Source organism: Triturus cristatus, chromosome 4_1, assembly GCF_964204655.1.
Source record: "Triturus cristatus chromosome 4_1, aTriCri1.1, whole genome shotgun sequence".
In the NCBI taxonomy this organism is placed as follows: domain Eukaryota; kingdom Metazoa; phylum Chordata; class Amphibia; order Caudata; family Salamandridae; genus Triturus; species Triturus cristatus.
This window is the reverse complement of record NC_140585.1, coordinates 751,067,050-751,083,569: the sequence shown is the minus strand read 5'-3', so window position 1 is coordinate 751,083,569 and position 16,520 is coordinate 751,067,050. Positions and strand designations below refer to the sequence as shown.

General features: G+C 42.1%; 1 protein-coding gene across 33 annotated transcripts in view; it reads left to right on the top strand.

Annotated features, from left to right (window-relative positions):
* Nucleotides 1–16,520, top strand: part of MYBPC1 (myosin binding protein C1) — a 330,430-nt gene that overhangs the window by 25,522 nt on the left and 288,388 nt on the right. For 26 of the 33 annotated variants that reach the window (XM_085653311.1, XM_085653314.1, XM_085653301.1 and 23 more), the window contains exon 2: nt 2,073–2,138. In XM_085653311.1, coding sequence (XP_085509437.1) covers nt 2,073–2,138 — 66 coding nt within the window. The remainder of the gene's footprint in view (nt 1–2,072; nt 2,139–16,520) is intronic. The other 7 variants (XM_085653283.1, XM_085653281.1, XM_085653300.1 and 4 more) reach the window with 1 other exon arrangement.

Genomic DNA, 16,520 nt, shown 5'->3' with positions numbered 1-16,520 from the left:
CTGATGGATCAGGCCTGCTATTTGAGAAAAAAAGAAAACTAAATGAAGTGGCTTGCAGGGACCACAGGATAAACCGTAGCTGTGTTGGGCATCTAGGTTTAGTTGAGAAAAAATAAATCTCACTTGGGGAAAATTCTGCAGATTAATCAGTTATAATCTAACCATCTTGCACTTACTCGCTACACCCTCATATTCCAGTCCTTGCTTGCTTGGTTCACTGGATTAAAGAGTGTCGATAAAAGGGCAAGAATGGTCAATCAGAAGTCTATTGCAGGCACAATGTATGCTAAAGGTTATTAAGATGTAGATGATGGAAATAGTGAGAAGTGGAGAGAATAAAGTGTGCAGAAATATCATTATGACTTTAAAGTAAAATTTACTAAGTCCTAAACAACGGTCACAGAAATGGCGGGTGTAAGTGAATATATAGGCCTTGGTAAACAAATATGGATACAGGAGAGACACAAGGCAAATTGGTGGGCACAAAAGGGCATTGGTAGGCATAAATGTTTGTGGAAGGACACCAGTGGAACTTGTTGGTCACAGGTGTATATGAGGGGCACAGCTAGGCACACAGAAGTCGTGTTGGATACAGAAGGTCTTGGGATTACACTGATTACTTTAGATGGACACATGTAGGCGTGCAGGTTGCAGATGAATATGGGTGTACACACGAGTGAGATTGGACACATATGGGCCTTCTTGGAAACAAAGTGGCAGACATGGTCAGAGATAAGTTTGGGTGTCTCAAATGGACCTTGGTAGACACAGGGAGGAGAAGGTGGGCAAAGTTATGTGTGGATGGATACAGATAGGCATGGCAAGACAAAGATGGGTGTGTGTAGTGAACAAAGGGTCAATACGAGGTACTTACTGGATTTGAAAAACTTACTTTATAACAGTTTGTCAGGTGGGATATAATATTTGAATCAGGGGTGACAGCAAATTACGACTTAGTCCACCAAATGACAGAAGCGACAAAAAGCTAATCTCCCCTTCGTATTACGTTTGTTTGAAAGCTTATTGAAATGAGCATTTGCAGTTTCATATAAGTAAAGTGTTCTTTTTAAGAGAAAAGTAATTGCAGGAACAAAAAGTAAAAAACACCAATATTATAACTTGCTGTGCATTTTCTACTAGCTTCTGTTTTCATCAACATATTGTACAGTGTAATCACAGTGGTGACTCTATGTAGGACGTTGCTATATTAGGTAGATGGAGGAGGTTCTTTGGCACAGTGTACATTTAGGCATGTCCATAATAGTCTTATTTTGTGTGGTCCTGAAGAAGGTGGATTGAAGCACTACAACCACTGAAACATAGTGTCATACTGCCTAGCGACACCACTGTGAAAACAATGTTCAAAATATTGATTAGGAAAACCTCAGATTGTGCTCATTGAAAGAGTAGGACAGCCTGGAAGGAAGTTAAAATGGATCAGTGAATGATTGGATGAATCTGGTAATACGTCTCTGAAATATTAGACATTTCCATGAAATTCTGTCCTCTAAATATTCTGATTCTATTTTATAACGAAAATATGGTTTTTAATACATTTTTATATTAAGAACCTGTATTTCAATAAATGACAATTTACGATATATTTTATGTGAGCGTATGTGTATATATAAAGAGAGATTTGATGTTTTGTGTATTAAAATGAAAATACAAAGCAAGTCACAGTATTTGTATTTTTTTGTTTTTGCTTCTGCAATCACTTGTCCCTTACAAGATAACTTTGCTTATATGAAACTGCACATGCTCATTTCTACCAAGTTGTCAATCGAGCAGCATACGAAGCAGAGTTTATCATATTTGTTGGTACACCAGGAGCTTACACAAATACAAATCACCCTGGTTGAACTGTTTAAAAATGCATAATATTAAATATCCCTTTTGTGTAGTAGGCATCATCTACAGTTGACAGTGTGTTTTGTTGAGCAGATTTTATTTTTTAATATTTGACTTAACGGCACTGTGCCAGTGATAAACATTGATTATTTAATAAAAAGATTTTTAAGTAAACTTAAACTGCTGCAAGACGTAATATACACCCCTTGGTTTTTTCGCAGGTGGCAACACTGCCGTTGGCAGTCCAGCAGCAACGACAGGTCAAGGTGAGCGGCGATTCCTTCTGCGTGAGGAGTATGCAATTTGATGCAGATGTGTGTTGTATAAAAGGATTGAATGACATGTTGTACTGTTCATTTTACTTGTATTGTTTCCTATTGATACAGCTGTTGGCAACATTGATCTGGTTTTTTACAGACTCCAGGGCTTTAAGTGGGCCGGGTCCCACCGGTGGTGAGCACCTGCAGTTTTTTAAAGGGTGCCTCGAAATGGGTCTCTATCGGGCTCTGTTTTGTGCCCTGGCACAGGCGGTCCTGTTTTTTTCTGGACTGTAGTGACAGCAGGCACATCGATGTGCACATGCTCACACTGCTCACTTCTCACTAGTGGAGAAGTTACGGCATGACGTTGTGCCAGGTGAGCCTTGTAGGGGAAGGGAAATCCTCTAAAGAGAGTCATTTTCTCTCTGGATTTCACTTCTCTTTTTGAAACTCAGTAGCAGCAACATTGTCTTGGTGTCACCAGGACTTTAAGTGGAAGCTTTTTCAATATTATATACAAGCCATAGTTGCTGCTTATTTATCTTATGCAACTAAAAACCATTGACAAAGCCAATAGTCCTGACTAGTTGTAGGTATGGTGTTACTTGTTGTATCGTATATCTGGATGCAATGACAGAAACAGCAAAATACAAGTCGCGTGGCGCACTATTTCAAGCACAGATTTCTTAGCTTAAGTGTTTTCAGGCCACGCCCTTAAATATATTAGCCACGCCCCCTTTGGGTGACCTGCCCCCGTTTTTTCATCCCACTTAAAGCCCTGACACAGGCTAATTAGTTTAAGATCTGATTAAATATTTCCCACATGTCTGGTGTATGAAATAAAAAAGCTGTGCTGTTCTATGTAGAAGGCCATCAAGAGCGCTTGGCCCAAATGAAATTCTGATAACTGTTTTCAAACACAAGCCTACACTTTGGAGTAAACTACTAGCATAATTGTATACGCACATATTGGAGGCTAGAGAAATTCCCAAAACATGGAAAGCATCAACTGTCCAACGTCTCTAAAAAAAAAGTCCAAAGAGTGAACTGAAGAACTACCAATTAATAGCACTCCTGGATGCTGATGGCAAGATATTTGCAAAAGTTTTACAATAAAACTAAAAGAATTGGCTGAGAGTAAAACTCTAATAAAGTGCAACCAACCGGGGTTTAGATAAACTTGCTTGACACTCCATAATATGATAACACTTTATGCAATCAATTAAAAAAACAGAGAATAATAAGGATAATATCCTCTAATCTGTTTCATAGACTATATGACAGCTTATGATAAAATTGACAGATACAGGAACTGGAAAATGTATTGACCTGGGGGATTGACAACACCTTGCTACATTTTTTAATAGATTTACATAAAGGAAATTGGGTACAAGTGAAAGTAACTAAAGGTCTTGGTCTAACTTCCTACATTCAAATCGATTATGGTCTGAAACATGGATGTACAATAGCTGCCCTGCTATTTTCCCTGCATGTAGCTGATCTACCAAACTAACATGATTCCTGGCCAGGTTTTCAACCGAAATTGGAACAACAAAAAACCCTGTCATTTAGCCTATGCTGATTACCTTACTATTTTTTCCAAAATGCATGAAGGTCTTCAACATCAACTCAATTGCCTTGATCAATACAATAAAAGTAATGGCCTCAAAGTAAATCTCACCAAAACCAAAATAATACACTTTATTGGAACTTTCAAACGTTTCAAATGAACGACAAACAACTAAAATATTGAACACCTGGATTCTTACCCTCATCTAGCAGCTATTTTCCATAGATGTCTAAAGTGGGATGCACACCTACAGAACAGAGAAAACAAATGCATTGAAATCACAAAGGCATTACATTTTTTATAATGTTTACGGAGGAAGAGCCGTGGGCCAAGCAATTATTGCCATCTGTAATAAAAAATTAACTCGATCCTATTATATGGCTCTGAATTCTGGAATCAAAAAATGGTGGCACGTCTGGACTCAATTCTATTTTAAAATATCAGTCATGTGTTTCACTCAAGAAGATCAAAACCGCATTTTTGCATCAGCTGAAAATGTTGATTAACTTCCTTAAATGCTTTTGCTCTTGAATTATGTGACTGCATTACAGCAGAGAAGGCACCATTAACAAACTCATTTTCTCTGAAATTAAAGCTAATGATCAATTTACTAGAAATCAAAGTTAGAAAAAACATTGTTTCAATCATTGATAAATAGTATCTGTCTTCGTTAACTTCTTTATCAGATCTCAACAAATTTTTCTATAAACCAACTAAGGACACATTGTTTAGTAATGATTTAACATTTTCTAACGCTTACAAAAATACATACTTAGTTTAGGGCTCTCACAACCTCTACAGACGGTCATCTCTGGATTCTGATCTAAAGGTAGGCATGAAAAAAAACTATATTTGAAATTCGGACTGCTTTACATTCAACCCCTTAATCCCTGCAATCTGGCAAATGAAACTGTCGAACACATCATTTGTATTTGCCTCACATTATTCAAAACTGGTAAGCAGCTAGCATAGAAACTGTTAGAGAAGCTGTTATATTAGGATTCATAGAACAATCAAATCGCTTTATTTCATGATTAATTAAATATATAAAATTCACCTGCAATCATCTTTCTGTATCATAAGCGTAAATGGCTGTTTTTATGTTCATTGTCTATTTTAAGGCTACTAGAAAATGGGTTTAATAATGTAGCTATCTCACTCTAGTTTTAGAAATCGAATGGAGAAATTGTACGAAATGTGGGATTCTATACATTATTATCATTATTAATTAATATTATGAGCTAGCCCTTTGTTTTTAAGTTCTGCCAAATAACTGGTTACGAAATTATTTTTATCTCCTAGTTGTGGTGTTAGTTTTTATTTTTGTGGATGAGAGTTATTTTTGAATGAGTTATACAAACCTTATCAATAACAAATTGACCTATCTATATGTAGTATAAACTGTTTGTTTTCTCCCATTCATCATCAACCACCTTTTCCTGCCAGTGTTGGAATGTTGTTCATTTATACTACACATAAACACAAATATGTTGTGAAGCAAAGACATGCTGAGCAGATCATTATATTTAGAGCTTATTGTTTTCTGTATTTTTTGTTACTGGAATCGAGTGCTGTTTTCCAGTAATTTTTCAACAAATGCTTCTCAGTGTGGACTACCCTACAAAGAGATGCACAAAAAACTATACTTTCCAGTGTTTACCAAAAATGTTGCTTTTATTGCTGTGAATGATGTATGTACATTTCATTTAAATGAAGAATACCACAGGACAAGTCAGAGTGTGCAATGAATGCATGGTAAACTGAACTAAGCAGTCTTGCTGAGCATATCACAATCAGTTTAACTCAGTCACTTCTCTAAAACTCATTGATGTTTACTCTCTCTCACATTCCTAAAACCCTGCATGAAAAACTGAACTTGACTAACTGATTCCTTTCAGCTTGATTCCTCTCCTTTCTTTCTTCAGAGTTACCCTCTTCTTACATTCCATCCTCCGCATGCTTTCTATTTTTGAGTACAGCCTCTTCTCAATCTAAGCCAGTCTGCCTTAACCTCTCTAATGTAATTCTGCAATTGGCTGATACCTCATTTCATAGATCACAACCTCTCCTTAAAACCCTGTCCCCGCAACCTAACATTACCTAGTTTCCACAGTCTATCTTTCTCAACAACCAATCACCTGAAACAGCATAGCCCCTATTAATGAGCACACCTAACTTGTATTAATATAATCTGTCACAAAATAACTGGATTAAATGCATGCAATGTTTTCTTCTTAAGAGCAAATAACTAATCACAATAACAAACATTTAACCATTGGATAAACTACTAACCTTGGGTTCCGGAGTAGCGTGCTACTCGCTGTAAAGCATTTCAATGCCTCGTGATGGGTAGGAAGTGCTATATAAATACAATTACAATTCGCATGGCGAGTTGGCCTTAGCTGTAGTGGGGCTCTTACCTCTTGGCTGTTGCTGTTTTAAGGGAAGCCGGCCATTTTTACTTCTCATGGTCCACTATAGGCGTCATGTTAGGTACATTTGCGCTGTAGTCACCTGATGAGTCAGATGAGGAGTCAGATGAAGTCTCCTTATTTAAGGGGGACCACAGCTCAGATGCGCTGGACTGCAGTATGGTTAATTAAAAATACTAACCTGATTGCCCTGTTTGATTGTAATACTCTGTTGCCTGCCAATTCATTTTAATGTGTTTTTGAATGCCTTTTTGTGGGAGTTAGTTTTTGTTGAGTGCAATTCTTTTGTTTTCACCCCTGGTTTTGTTATTGGTACTGTTTTTTTGTACTGTGGCTGGATTAAAACCTTGTTTTGGGGGGAATTTCTGGTGTGTGGTAGGGGGAGTTTGGGCTTAGCACTGTTGCTGTATGGAGCTGTCAAAGTGGAGACAGCCATCTTTACTCCTCATGGTCAACTAGAGGCCCCATTTTCGGGAAGTTTGGACTCTAGTCATCCGAGGAGGAGTCAGATGAACTTTCCTTAGTTAAGGAGGACCACAGCACAGATGCACCGCTGGTGCACCCTCGGCAAGCCCATCTGCATCTGTCTGTGTCCGATCTGCAGCCAGCACTAGCCATGCTGCCTGTACAAATGCAAAAACAACAGTTGATGGACAGAATGCAGAACAATGTCATACATTCACCCCAGTACAGGGATCTGTGGGAGTACAGCCAGGCCACATCAGCTTATGTACTCAGTGAAAGAATTATTGTCCCTCAGGTCTCTAACATGGTGCCCTAGTAAGCTGAAAGTGGGCAAAGGCTTTGTTTAGGTTGCTACTTTCAATTGCCATGGGGGGTTCCCTCTTGAGAAATGTGCAGCACAGGACTTGGGTGGTAAGGTTTGGTATCATAACATATTGCCTCGGTCTGCGGAGATCTCAGCTCTGTTAATCAACGTCCATTCTCTATGCAGACATACGCTTGGTATTTTCGATCTATTAAGTAATTCTGAGCCAGGTCTTCTTTTTATGATGGAAACCTGGCTCAATGATCCAGCTGCTCCAGATATTGTGATGACGATCCCTGAAGGCTGCTCTCTGGCACACTAGGATAGAGCTCATAGGAGGGATGAGGCTGTGGCGATTGCTCATAAGTGGCAGCTACACTATTCTACCTTCCAGTTACCCTGGTTTCTAGGTGCTGAGAGTTTGGGTTCCTGTCTTTCAGTTTCTGTGGCATCCTCCCTTGCAGGTATCTTGATCTATTGCCCTTCAGGCTATGTTAGCGAGTTTATCAATTCTCTTGACTCTGTGCTAGCCCACCTCACTTTGCAATATGCAAATTTTACTCTTTTTTGGAGACTTTCACCTACAGATAGATAGTCCAACAGATAAATCAGCTACTGGTAGACAAACTAGCCAGTCTCAACTTGTGCCAGGTTGAAACTTTCCACACTCATTGAGCAGGTCATACCATTGATCTGATCTTTTGTAATTCTCTGATTTTAGTTTGAGTGGAGGCTTGAAGAAAACTTGCAACTTGCAACAGGCCAGACATGGGTGCAGGATGGCACACCGAGCATGCAACAAAATAAGAGTGAATGATTTTTCTGAGTTCTTGGCAAAGACTGTTCCAGTCCTTACTGGTGAGATTTATTTGGATGCTTACACTGTTCATAGCTGAATCCGAGCTGCCTTGGAGGGCCTAGCCCCATGTTAATTGAAGAAGGAACATAGGCACAGTGTATCCACTCCTGGTTCTCTCTCACCCTCGCCTTGGAAAGGGGTTCTCTTAAAAAACTAGAGAGAGAGTGATGCAGGGACTATTCACAGGTCAGTAGGGCCAGGTACAAAGAAGCTTTGATGTCCTATCATGCTACAATTATAATAGCGCAGGCATCTTACTTTGAATCCAAAATTAGCATTGCTTCCAATAGTCCTAGAGAAATCTTTCAGATAGACAAGTCTTTCCTGTCTCCTAAGGCTTGTGATAGGCCTATTCCCCACTCCCAGGGACTGTGTAATGGGCTTGCCTATTTCTTTGAGGATATTCAAAGGAGTCTGCTTGTTCCTGAGCAGAGTTTCCGGCTGAGAGGTTGACCAGTAAGCATAGTATCTTCTCTCAGTTTTGAACCATCTCTCTTGAGGAGTCTGAAACATCAATTCGGGATGGTAAATTTAGTTCCTCTCTGATTCCTGCCGTCCTTTTGTTTAGGCCCTGGCAGTTGAGTTGATTAATCCTGTGACATATAAGGTCTTTCGCTGTCTACCAGCAGGATGCCTGCTCTTTGAAAGCTGGCTAAAGTAATTTCCCTATTAAAAAAACCTTCTTTAAATCCTAGGGTTTTCCCAACTTTTGTCCTACCTCACTACTTTCTGCGCTCTCAAAGATGCTTGAAAAAATGGCCAATATGCAACTTTGTAATTTCTTGGAGCAGCACAAGCTGCCTCCCAGTCAGTCTGTGTTGTGTCCTCAGCACAGTACAGAGACAGTTTTACAAGAAGTATCAGATTATATTAAGCTATCCTTGGATCAAGGCAAGAATGTCCTTTTGATTTTACACGATCTTTCGTCGGCATTCAGTACTGTCCCACATGCATCCTCCTGCAATGCCTTGCTGGTATGGGGGCTGGAGACATAGTGTGGGATTGGATTCATTAATTCCTAGATTCCAGGGGTCAGTCGGTCTGTCTGGCACCCTTCTCATCAGCTGTCAAATCTCTCAAGCAGGGGGTGCCACGGGGCTCTTCTTTGAGACCTTATTCAATGTATATATGGCTCCTCTTGCCTCTTTGGTGGAATACTTTGGGTTCAAAATTGTTTCTATACTGATGACACATAGCTGCACCTCTCTTTTGAGAGTGATCTCACATCTACAGAGAAGCCTTTCAAAGCCTGCAAGCATGCTGTTTTGACTGGATGCACAGGAGTCAGCTTAAATGTTATTAGGATAAGACAGATATTTTTCTATTTGGGTTCCATCAAGCCAACTGGTGGGAGGCCGGCTGGCCTACATCTTTACCGGCTCCCAAAACTCTATCTTTAGGGCAAAGAATCTTGGAGTTAAATTTGACAGCCAACTCTCCTTTCAACCACGGGTTTTGGATGTTGTGGGAGCCTGTTTGGGTTGCTTCATGCCCTTAAGAAAGGTTTGTTCTTGTTGCCTCTTCATTCTAGGAAGATGGGGAGTCACACCTCGATTGCTTCCAGGCTTGAGTATGCTAATGCCCTCTATTAAAGGCTGTCGGAAGCCTTGCTTGATCGACTCCAAGACGTCCAGAATGCTGCTGCTCACCTAATTTTGAAACTTGTATGACTTAGCCTTATTACCCCTCATCTAAGATCTCTTCATTGGCTGCCCAAGAAGCAGATCCCGTTTAAATATTTAGCATTTGTCCATCAGTCACATTTCCTTTCATGTCCTCGGTATCTGTTGGACAGTTTCTTGTCCTATTGTCCATCAAAGGCACTGTGCTTGGTGAAGGCCTCATTGGTAGTAGTGCCGCGAGTCAGGCACATGAGGAAGGGGGATTGCTCCTTTTGTTTCTTGATGGCTAAGACCTGGATTCCCCTTGAACTTGAGCTCTGAATGAAAAATGTCCTGGTAAGCATGACAGAAAGTTTCAATTCTATTAAGGACGCGGAGGCGAGGATTATGCTGTAAGTTTCTTTATTCCTTACAGCCAGCAGTGTTCAACTTAACATTTTAAACAAAAAGTAGCACTCCCATTGTGCTCTACACAGTTCATCAACAGTCCACCAATCAGCCGCCTCCTCTATCCTCTAGGGCGTGTGCTTCCTGTGGCAACTCTTTCTTGGCTGTGGACAGTAAATCCATCAACCGTTTCACTCATTCTTAGGGTCATCTGAACCTGCAATAGATCAACAAGAACCCATAACTCTGATCTCTAGCAGAGTAAAGTTAATTCAACATTGCCAGCGACTCAGGAAGACAACCAAGAGAAAATAACTTAGATCTTAACATTCATTCATCGGAGCTAAAAGAAGCATACTTAGACCTTTACGGTAGGCTTCACCCCCGAAGGGGTATGCTCTATGACAACTCCGGGTGGGAAAGACGGGTGATCTCAAGAGCCCTGGGTGGGAATAATCCTCGCCTCCGCGTCCTCAATAGAATTGTAACTTTCCATCATGCTTACTAGGACATTTTTCATTCTATGTCAGGACCGAAGGCGAGGATTATGCTCGTTCAAAGCTTCTCCACCACTAGCGACGCCATGTCTACCACTGGTTTGAAGTAGAACCTCTTGAACATCGAGTCTGATGACCAGTCAGCTGCATTAAAAATGTCCTCTAACCTGGTTCCCAGAGAGAACGCTTTTGATGCCATGACTCTTCTTACTGAGTGGGCGCCGAACTGCAAAACATTATGCCTGCTTCTTGCATAACCCATCGGATCCCGCGTGCTATAGTTGGTGGTGTAACCGCTTTGAAGGGCTTCCGTAAGGAGATTAACAGCTGACTCTCCCCCGGAGAGCGGGTTTCCTCCGTGATCATTTCATACTCCTTAAGGCAACGGACAACACGCAATTTGGGGGAGTGGTCGAAAGCTGGGTAAGAAATCACTCTGGAGTCAGATTTTGTCCTGCGGGCAATGTGGACTGAAACTCCGTATGGGGTGTACACATGTCCTGAAATGTCCAGAGCCCTAACGTCCGATACTCTGCGGCAGGAAATTAGACACAAGAGCATGGCTAATTTTGCAGAAATCTCTTTACGGGACAAGTATCTATTAGACTGCCAGGATTGGAACAGACTGAGTACCTTATTAACATTCCAAAGAGATGAATATCTAGGTTCCAGTGGGAGTGTTAGGCGTATACCTCTCAGCAACTTACAGGCCATCGGGTGTTCTCCGACCAGGCGACCCTGGATAGGAACATGGCCCGCCGAGATCGCCGGCCTGAAGAAGTTGATTGTGTGATACGCCAACCCTTGAGATGCTAAAGATGCCAAGAAGTTCAGGATTGCTACCACTTCGCACCCTATGGGATCCTGGTCATTTCGAACACACCAACTGACCCATTGAGACCAGGCTGATCTGTAACGCTTGTGCGAGCTGTCTGCCCACGATGCACCCAGCAGCTGTTGAGCTTCTGTCGAAAGGCCTTGGACTCTCCAGCGATGCCTGAAATCCGCCATGCCACCAACGGCATTCTCCCTTGTTGGAGGAGGGGATGGGGTTGGCCTAGGGGATCCTTCAGAAGAAGAGGATCTTGGGGTAGAAGGATTGGAGAATCCCAGGAAAGTTCCAGAAGAGCTGGAAACCATACTTGAGACCTACAATACGGGCGTGATCAACACCACTGTCGCGTGCTGCCTGCGAATATGCGTTATGAGCCGCATTATCATCGCGAACGGGGGAAAGGCATAACCCGTCTTCCCGGCCCAATTCTGGAGAAAGGCATCCGTCGCGGCAGCAAGAGTGTCCGGCTTCCAGCTGTAGAATTTCGGGAGCTGGTGATCCAGTCTGGACGCGAAGAGGTCCACTGAGAACGGGCCAAACATGTGGTGTAATTTCTAGAAGACTTGTGGCTGGAGCTGCCATAAGCTCATGTCGGTCCAACTCCGGGAACACCAGTCTGCCACCACATTGGAAACTCATGGGAGGTACTCTGCCTTCGCCGAGATATTGTGTGAGAGACAGAAGTTCCATACATCCTTGGCCAGATCCGCAAGCACCTTGGACTTCGTGCCCCCTAGGTGGTTGATGTAACGGGCCGCCAAGACATTGTCCATCTTTAACAGGACACTGCAGGACACCTTGTCTTTGGTCCAGCACTGAATGGCGACGGAGCCCGCTATCAACTACAAGCAATTGATATGGAGTTGGCCTTCTGCGACAGACTACTTTCCTCCTGTAAAGGAGTCCCCGCAGCGAGCCCCTCAGCCCGACTTGCTGGCGTCCAACTCTATTATTAAGTCTGAATCGCAACCGAAAATGGCTCTGTGAGGGGACCCTGGTCTGCAGACTCGCAGGTGTCTCTCGCGTCGGTCAGAAAAAGGCGCGGGTTCCGCTACTGAACTCACCGCTCCCTCCGCCTAAAGCGGCGAGAATCAGCGAGTTCAGTCAAGCGCTCCCCCACCAGACCGACGCGCACTACACCGCAACCTGCATTCAAGGGGGGACCGCGAGCGGAGCTTAGACTTACTCCTGCGGTCCCGATTGACAACATAGGAGGTTAATTACCACAGCGGGAAGCAAAGGACGCGGCGCCGCAGCGCTGGGAATCTGGGGAGAAAAATTCAGTCAGCCTGAAAGACGACGGAAACCCGTCACAACAGTAAAACCCTGACCCCGCTAGGGAATCGTAAAGATAACCGTTAATCAGCACAATAGAACAATCAATTTCGACCTAATAAAAGGCATTTTACAAATTAGCATGGAAGAAAGGAAAAAACGACTTAACTGCTGGCTAGCAGGAAAGAAAGAGGAGTTGCCACAGGAAGCACATGCCCTAGAGGATAGAGGAGGTGGATGATTGGTGGACTGTTCATGAACTGTTTTAAGCACCATGGGAGTGCTAGTTTTTTGTTTACAATGTTAAGTTGAACACTGCTGGCTGTAAGGAATAAAGAAAGTTAAAGCATATTCCTTGCCTCCGGTCCTGACATAGAATCTTTGTTCCACAGCAGCCTTAAAACTTGGCTTTTATTGTCTTGTCAATCTTGTGCTTGTCTTCTTTTCGGTTCCACTTACAGTTATCAGTGCCTGTACACTTCTAGGAGTAGTTGTGCATATTATAAAACTCACACATTCATTAAATCATTATCAAATGTGTAACAGTGGTCACCCATGTCAACAGAGGAATGCTGAGGAACGTTTAAACTTCTAAGTTACGTCAGACAGATTTCTACCCATGAGTTCTTAAAAAATGAATTCTGCCTCTTTCAGTATAATCACATTTAGTTTGTGCAGTTAAATATCCACATATAAGGGATGCTGCTCCTCTGTGAATATTTAAAACTGTCAGGAGAGCCCCATAATACGTGTGACACGTTCAACTCATCCTGAATTTTAATTCAACATCATATTGCATTCTGTGACTTACACCGGCACAAAAACTCCCGAAGGCAAAGCACATTCTGCTAAAAGCCGAGATTGGCTGAATTTACAATGGCCTAGACTAGCCATCTGGAGAAAGACCCTATTCAAATAAACTAGCAGTTTAGGAGATAGAAACGTTGACACATTTACTATTGGAGTGCCCTAATCCACCAGAAATATATTTTCTCATATCCTGATAACAATGTTGCTATAACAAAAAATTGCCTACATTAATAGTAGTGTACTTAATTGGTTTGGCAGCCAGTGATATACTGTCTTTTTTATTTTGTTTTTATACCTCACTTATCAAGTGTGAGACAAATGGGCACTACATCTTCATCTCCCCACACATTATTGTTCCTGTAATAGTACCTGAATGTATTACATTGGTTATTTGTTTGTATTGAATATACATTTGGCTTGACTTCAGGATTGTGTTCTTTTGTTAAATGAGTCTGCATGGACTTGTGCATTTGATTTTTCATGGAATTCTTTTGTAGAGAACTACCCTCAGGTTCCTATAAAATGTTTCTTTTGTAGTTTTTGCCTTTCCGCGCACCTAAGTGAATCCCTTGTTGGTTACTGGTGAATTACCTACCCAGGTTGCTACATTAATAGTTTGCCCCTCCTAGCCCAACTTCAGTACCAAGGCCACATTGTTTGGACCACTTTCGTAAGGAAATAATGACATATTCTCTCTCATTTTAATGATCATTAGCGCCATTTTGGTTGATGGGGGTGGAAAGAAATCTGTGTTAATCAGTGGTCATCTGTTTACACATTTCAGCTTTGTTTCCCTCACTTTTGGGTTTTGCCTGTGTTTATAGGTTTAAACCTTTAACTCCAAAGCCTAAGTATTTTACAGCCTATAGTGAGTACAACTAATTGAAGAAAAATAACTAGCTTGACACTAAGAAGGTAGTTCCGTCTGTTAAAGTGCTCACTGCTAAAGTCTGTGTGTAGCATGATGGTCAGCTGTTTGTATTCTGGCACAGCTAATTTTCTGAAGGCCGATTCAGAATTTAGAGGCTTCTGCTACTTTGGTGCCATTCAGTTGAGCATGATAATTTTACCACAGCACAGAAAAAAATAAAAATAACACTCGCTTCTTTAAGCACCTTGCTTTGGTAAATCTTCCACACAGGGACCATCTCTCATGTAACAGAGTTTCGTCAGTTGGCGGTGTGCTTGTTAAAAACCTTCTCTGCGGACCTACTATGTGAGCAAAGCAAAACGATATGATTTGCCCGCTGGTCCCTATAACCAATCATGACGTCATGTGTTTTGCCGTACAAGCCTATTAGAAGTCCCCCATTGCCTATGAGGAGACACTTATATTGTGCATTGCTCATTGTGGTGTCACACCTTAATAGTAAGTAGTTTGCAATCATTGATCAGCTCACAAGCATTGTGAGTTTATTTGTGGTGCATCGATCTGCACTACATGTATCACATATTCCGATTCATATATTCATTTGAATATTCGATGCTGAGAAAAGCATGCTGGCTTTACTATTGAACATGTATGCAAATTCCCATGTTTTTTCGCATCTTAGATCACGAATCATTAGTGATTAAGCCTCAAAATTAACTGTGGGTTTCTTCTGTATGCGCACTTAGGAAAAATTTACTCAGATATAAATCAAATGCCTCTGAGTCTCTGGCAGGTTTGTATTTGATGTAGCCCTAAGAGTAGGCTGGGAGTCTGGACGGTCATCACTGTAGCGCGATGATCCTGTTGGGCTGGGCATAGTGAACGGCCTTTGCTGGAGACTCACGTTAGTGGTCACCATGGGCTGGTGATACTCTAGAGTAAAGTGCAGATCTCATGCTGGTGGTCATTGTAGCATGAAGTTTCGGGTTCATCGGAACTTAATGTTGGCTGACAGTAAGATCTTGGCGCAAACAGGCTCACTCATGGTCTCGAGAGCCAAAAACGTCAGGATTTCTCCTTTTCTTAAAGGAGGAGCTCAACCGATGCCAAACCAAGGGTCCAGGACCTGGGAGGCACCTCTTGGGGATCAGGAACTCACTCCAGCAGAGACTCGCAGAACTCAGGCAGGTCCAGTTGCAGGTCCTGACAAGTCCAATTGCAGCAAGTCAGCTGGGCAGTTGCTGAGAGGCCTCTGGAGTGTGTGCTCCTGTAACTCAGAACAGACGGTCAGTCAGTTGACCATTGGAGTCACTTCAGCCTGTGATGAAGGGTGCTGGTCCAGGCTTCCTACTTAGCGAGCAGGGCAAACCTAAAGCAGCAGGGCAGCAGGGTGTCCTTCCAATGTAGTATCCATATGTCCAGGAGTGTACTGAGGATTGGGTCTGGGGGTCCAAGTTTAATACCCGGTGCCCTCTCTGAAGTGGGAGAAGCTTCTGGAGTTTTCCCTCTACAGAGGTGTCTGGAATTTCCTGCCTCCCTGCCCTGGTCCCAGTCTGTCTGGAGATATAGAAGGCTAGTGTGAAGTCCTATGTGTGTGGGCTAGGCCAGTGCCTTTAAAGTGCAAGTGTAGTAGGTTCCAACTTCCAACCCCCTTCATGCAGCCAGAGATGGCTCATCCTGTCAACATCCAGACACTCTATTGTGATGCTGCCTTGGAGGAGTACACAAAGGCGAACTGCAAACTGCACATGTTCATTTAACTTAAAACCAGGCTGTAGGCATCAAATGGTTAGGACAAGAAAATGCCAACTTTCTGAATGTGGCAATTTCAAAATTGTGATTTAAAATCCGACTTTACCATTAAAGAGAGTTTGAAATTACAATTCCTCAGATAGCGAGCATGACTTTCCTACCTGCTCCTAATCAAATATTATCACTTATTAAATATAATAAGGTAATCCAATGTTATCCTATGGAAGAGGTAGGTCTTGCAATAGTGAAAAACGAATTTGAGAGTTTTTCACTACCAGGACATGTAAAACTTAAAAGTACATGTCCAACATTTCAAATACAATACACCCTGACCTATTGGCTGTTTAGTGCCTACCTTAGGAGTGTCTTATAAGTAATAAAAGGGAGTTTTAGGCCTAGTAAAAGGTTTATTTTGCCAGGTCGAAATAGCAGTTTAAAACTGCATACACAGGCTGCAATGGTAGGCTTGGGACAGATTTTCAAAGACTTCTTAAGTTGGTGGCACAATCAGTCCTGCAAATTCATGAGTGAGAGACGAAGAGCACCACGCACCAGCCTTAGAGTTAGATTTTCGCTTAGCGAATTTCTAATGTCACTGTTGTTTAGGATGCGGTCCCGTAAATAATGCTTACATGAGCCTGGAATTTAGTTCCTTATTAATGGCATAACTGTGGCAATCTTTGGAACTATGGTTCCCAGAACCCCACGATCAAGTAGAGGCACTTAAATT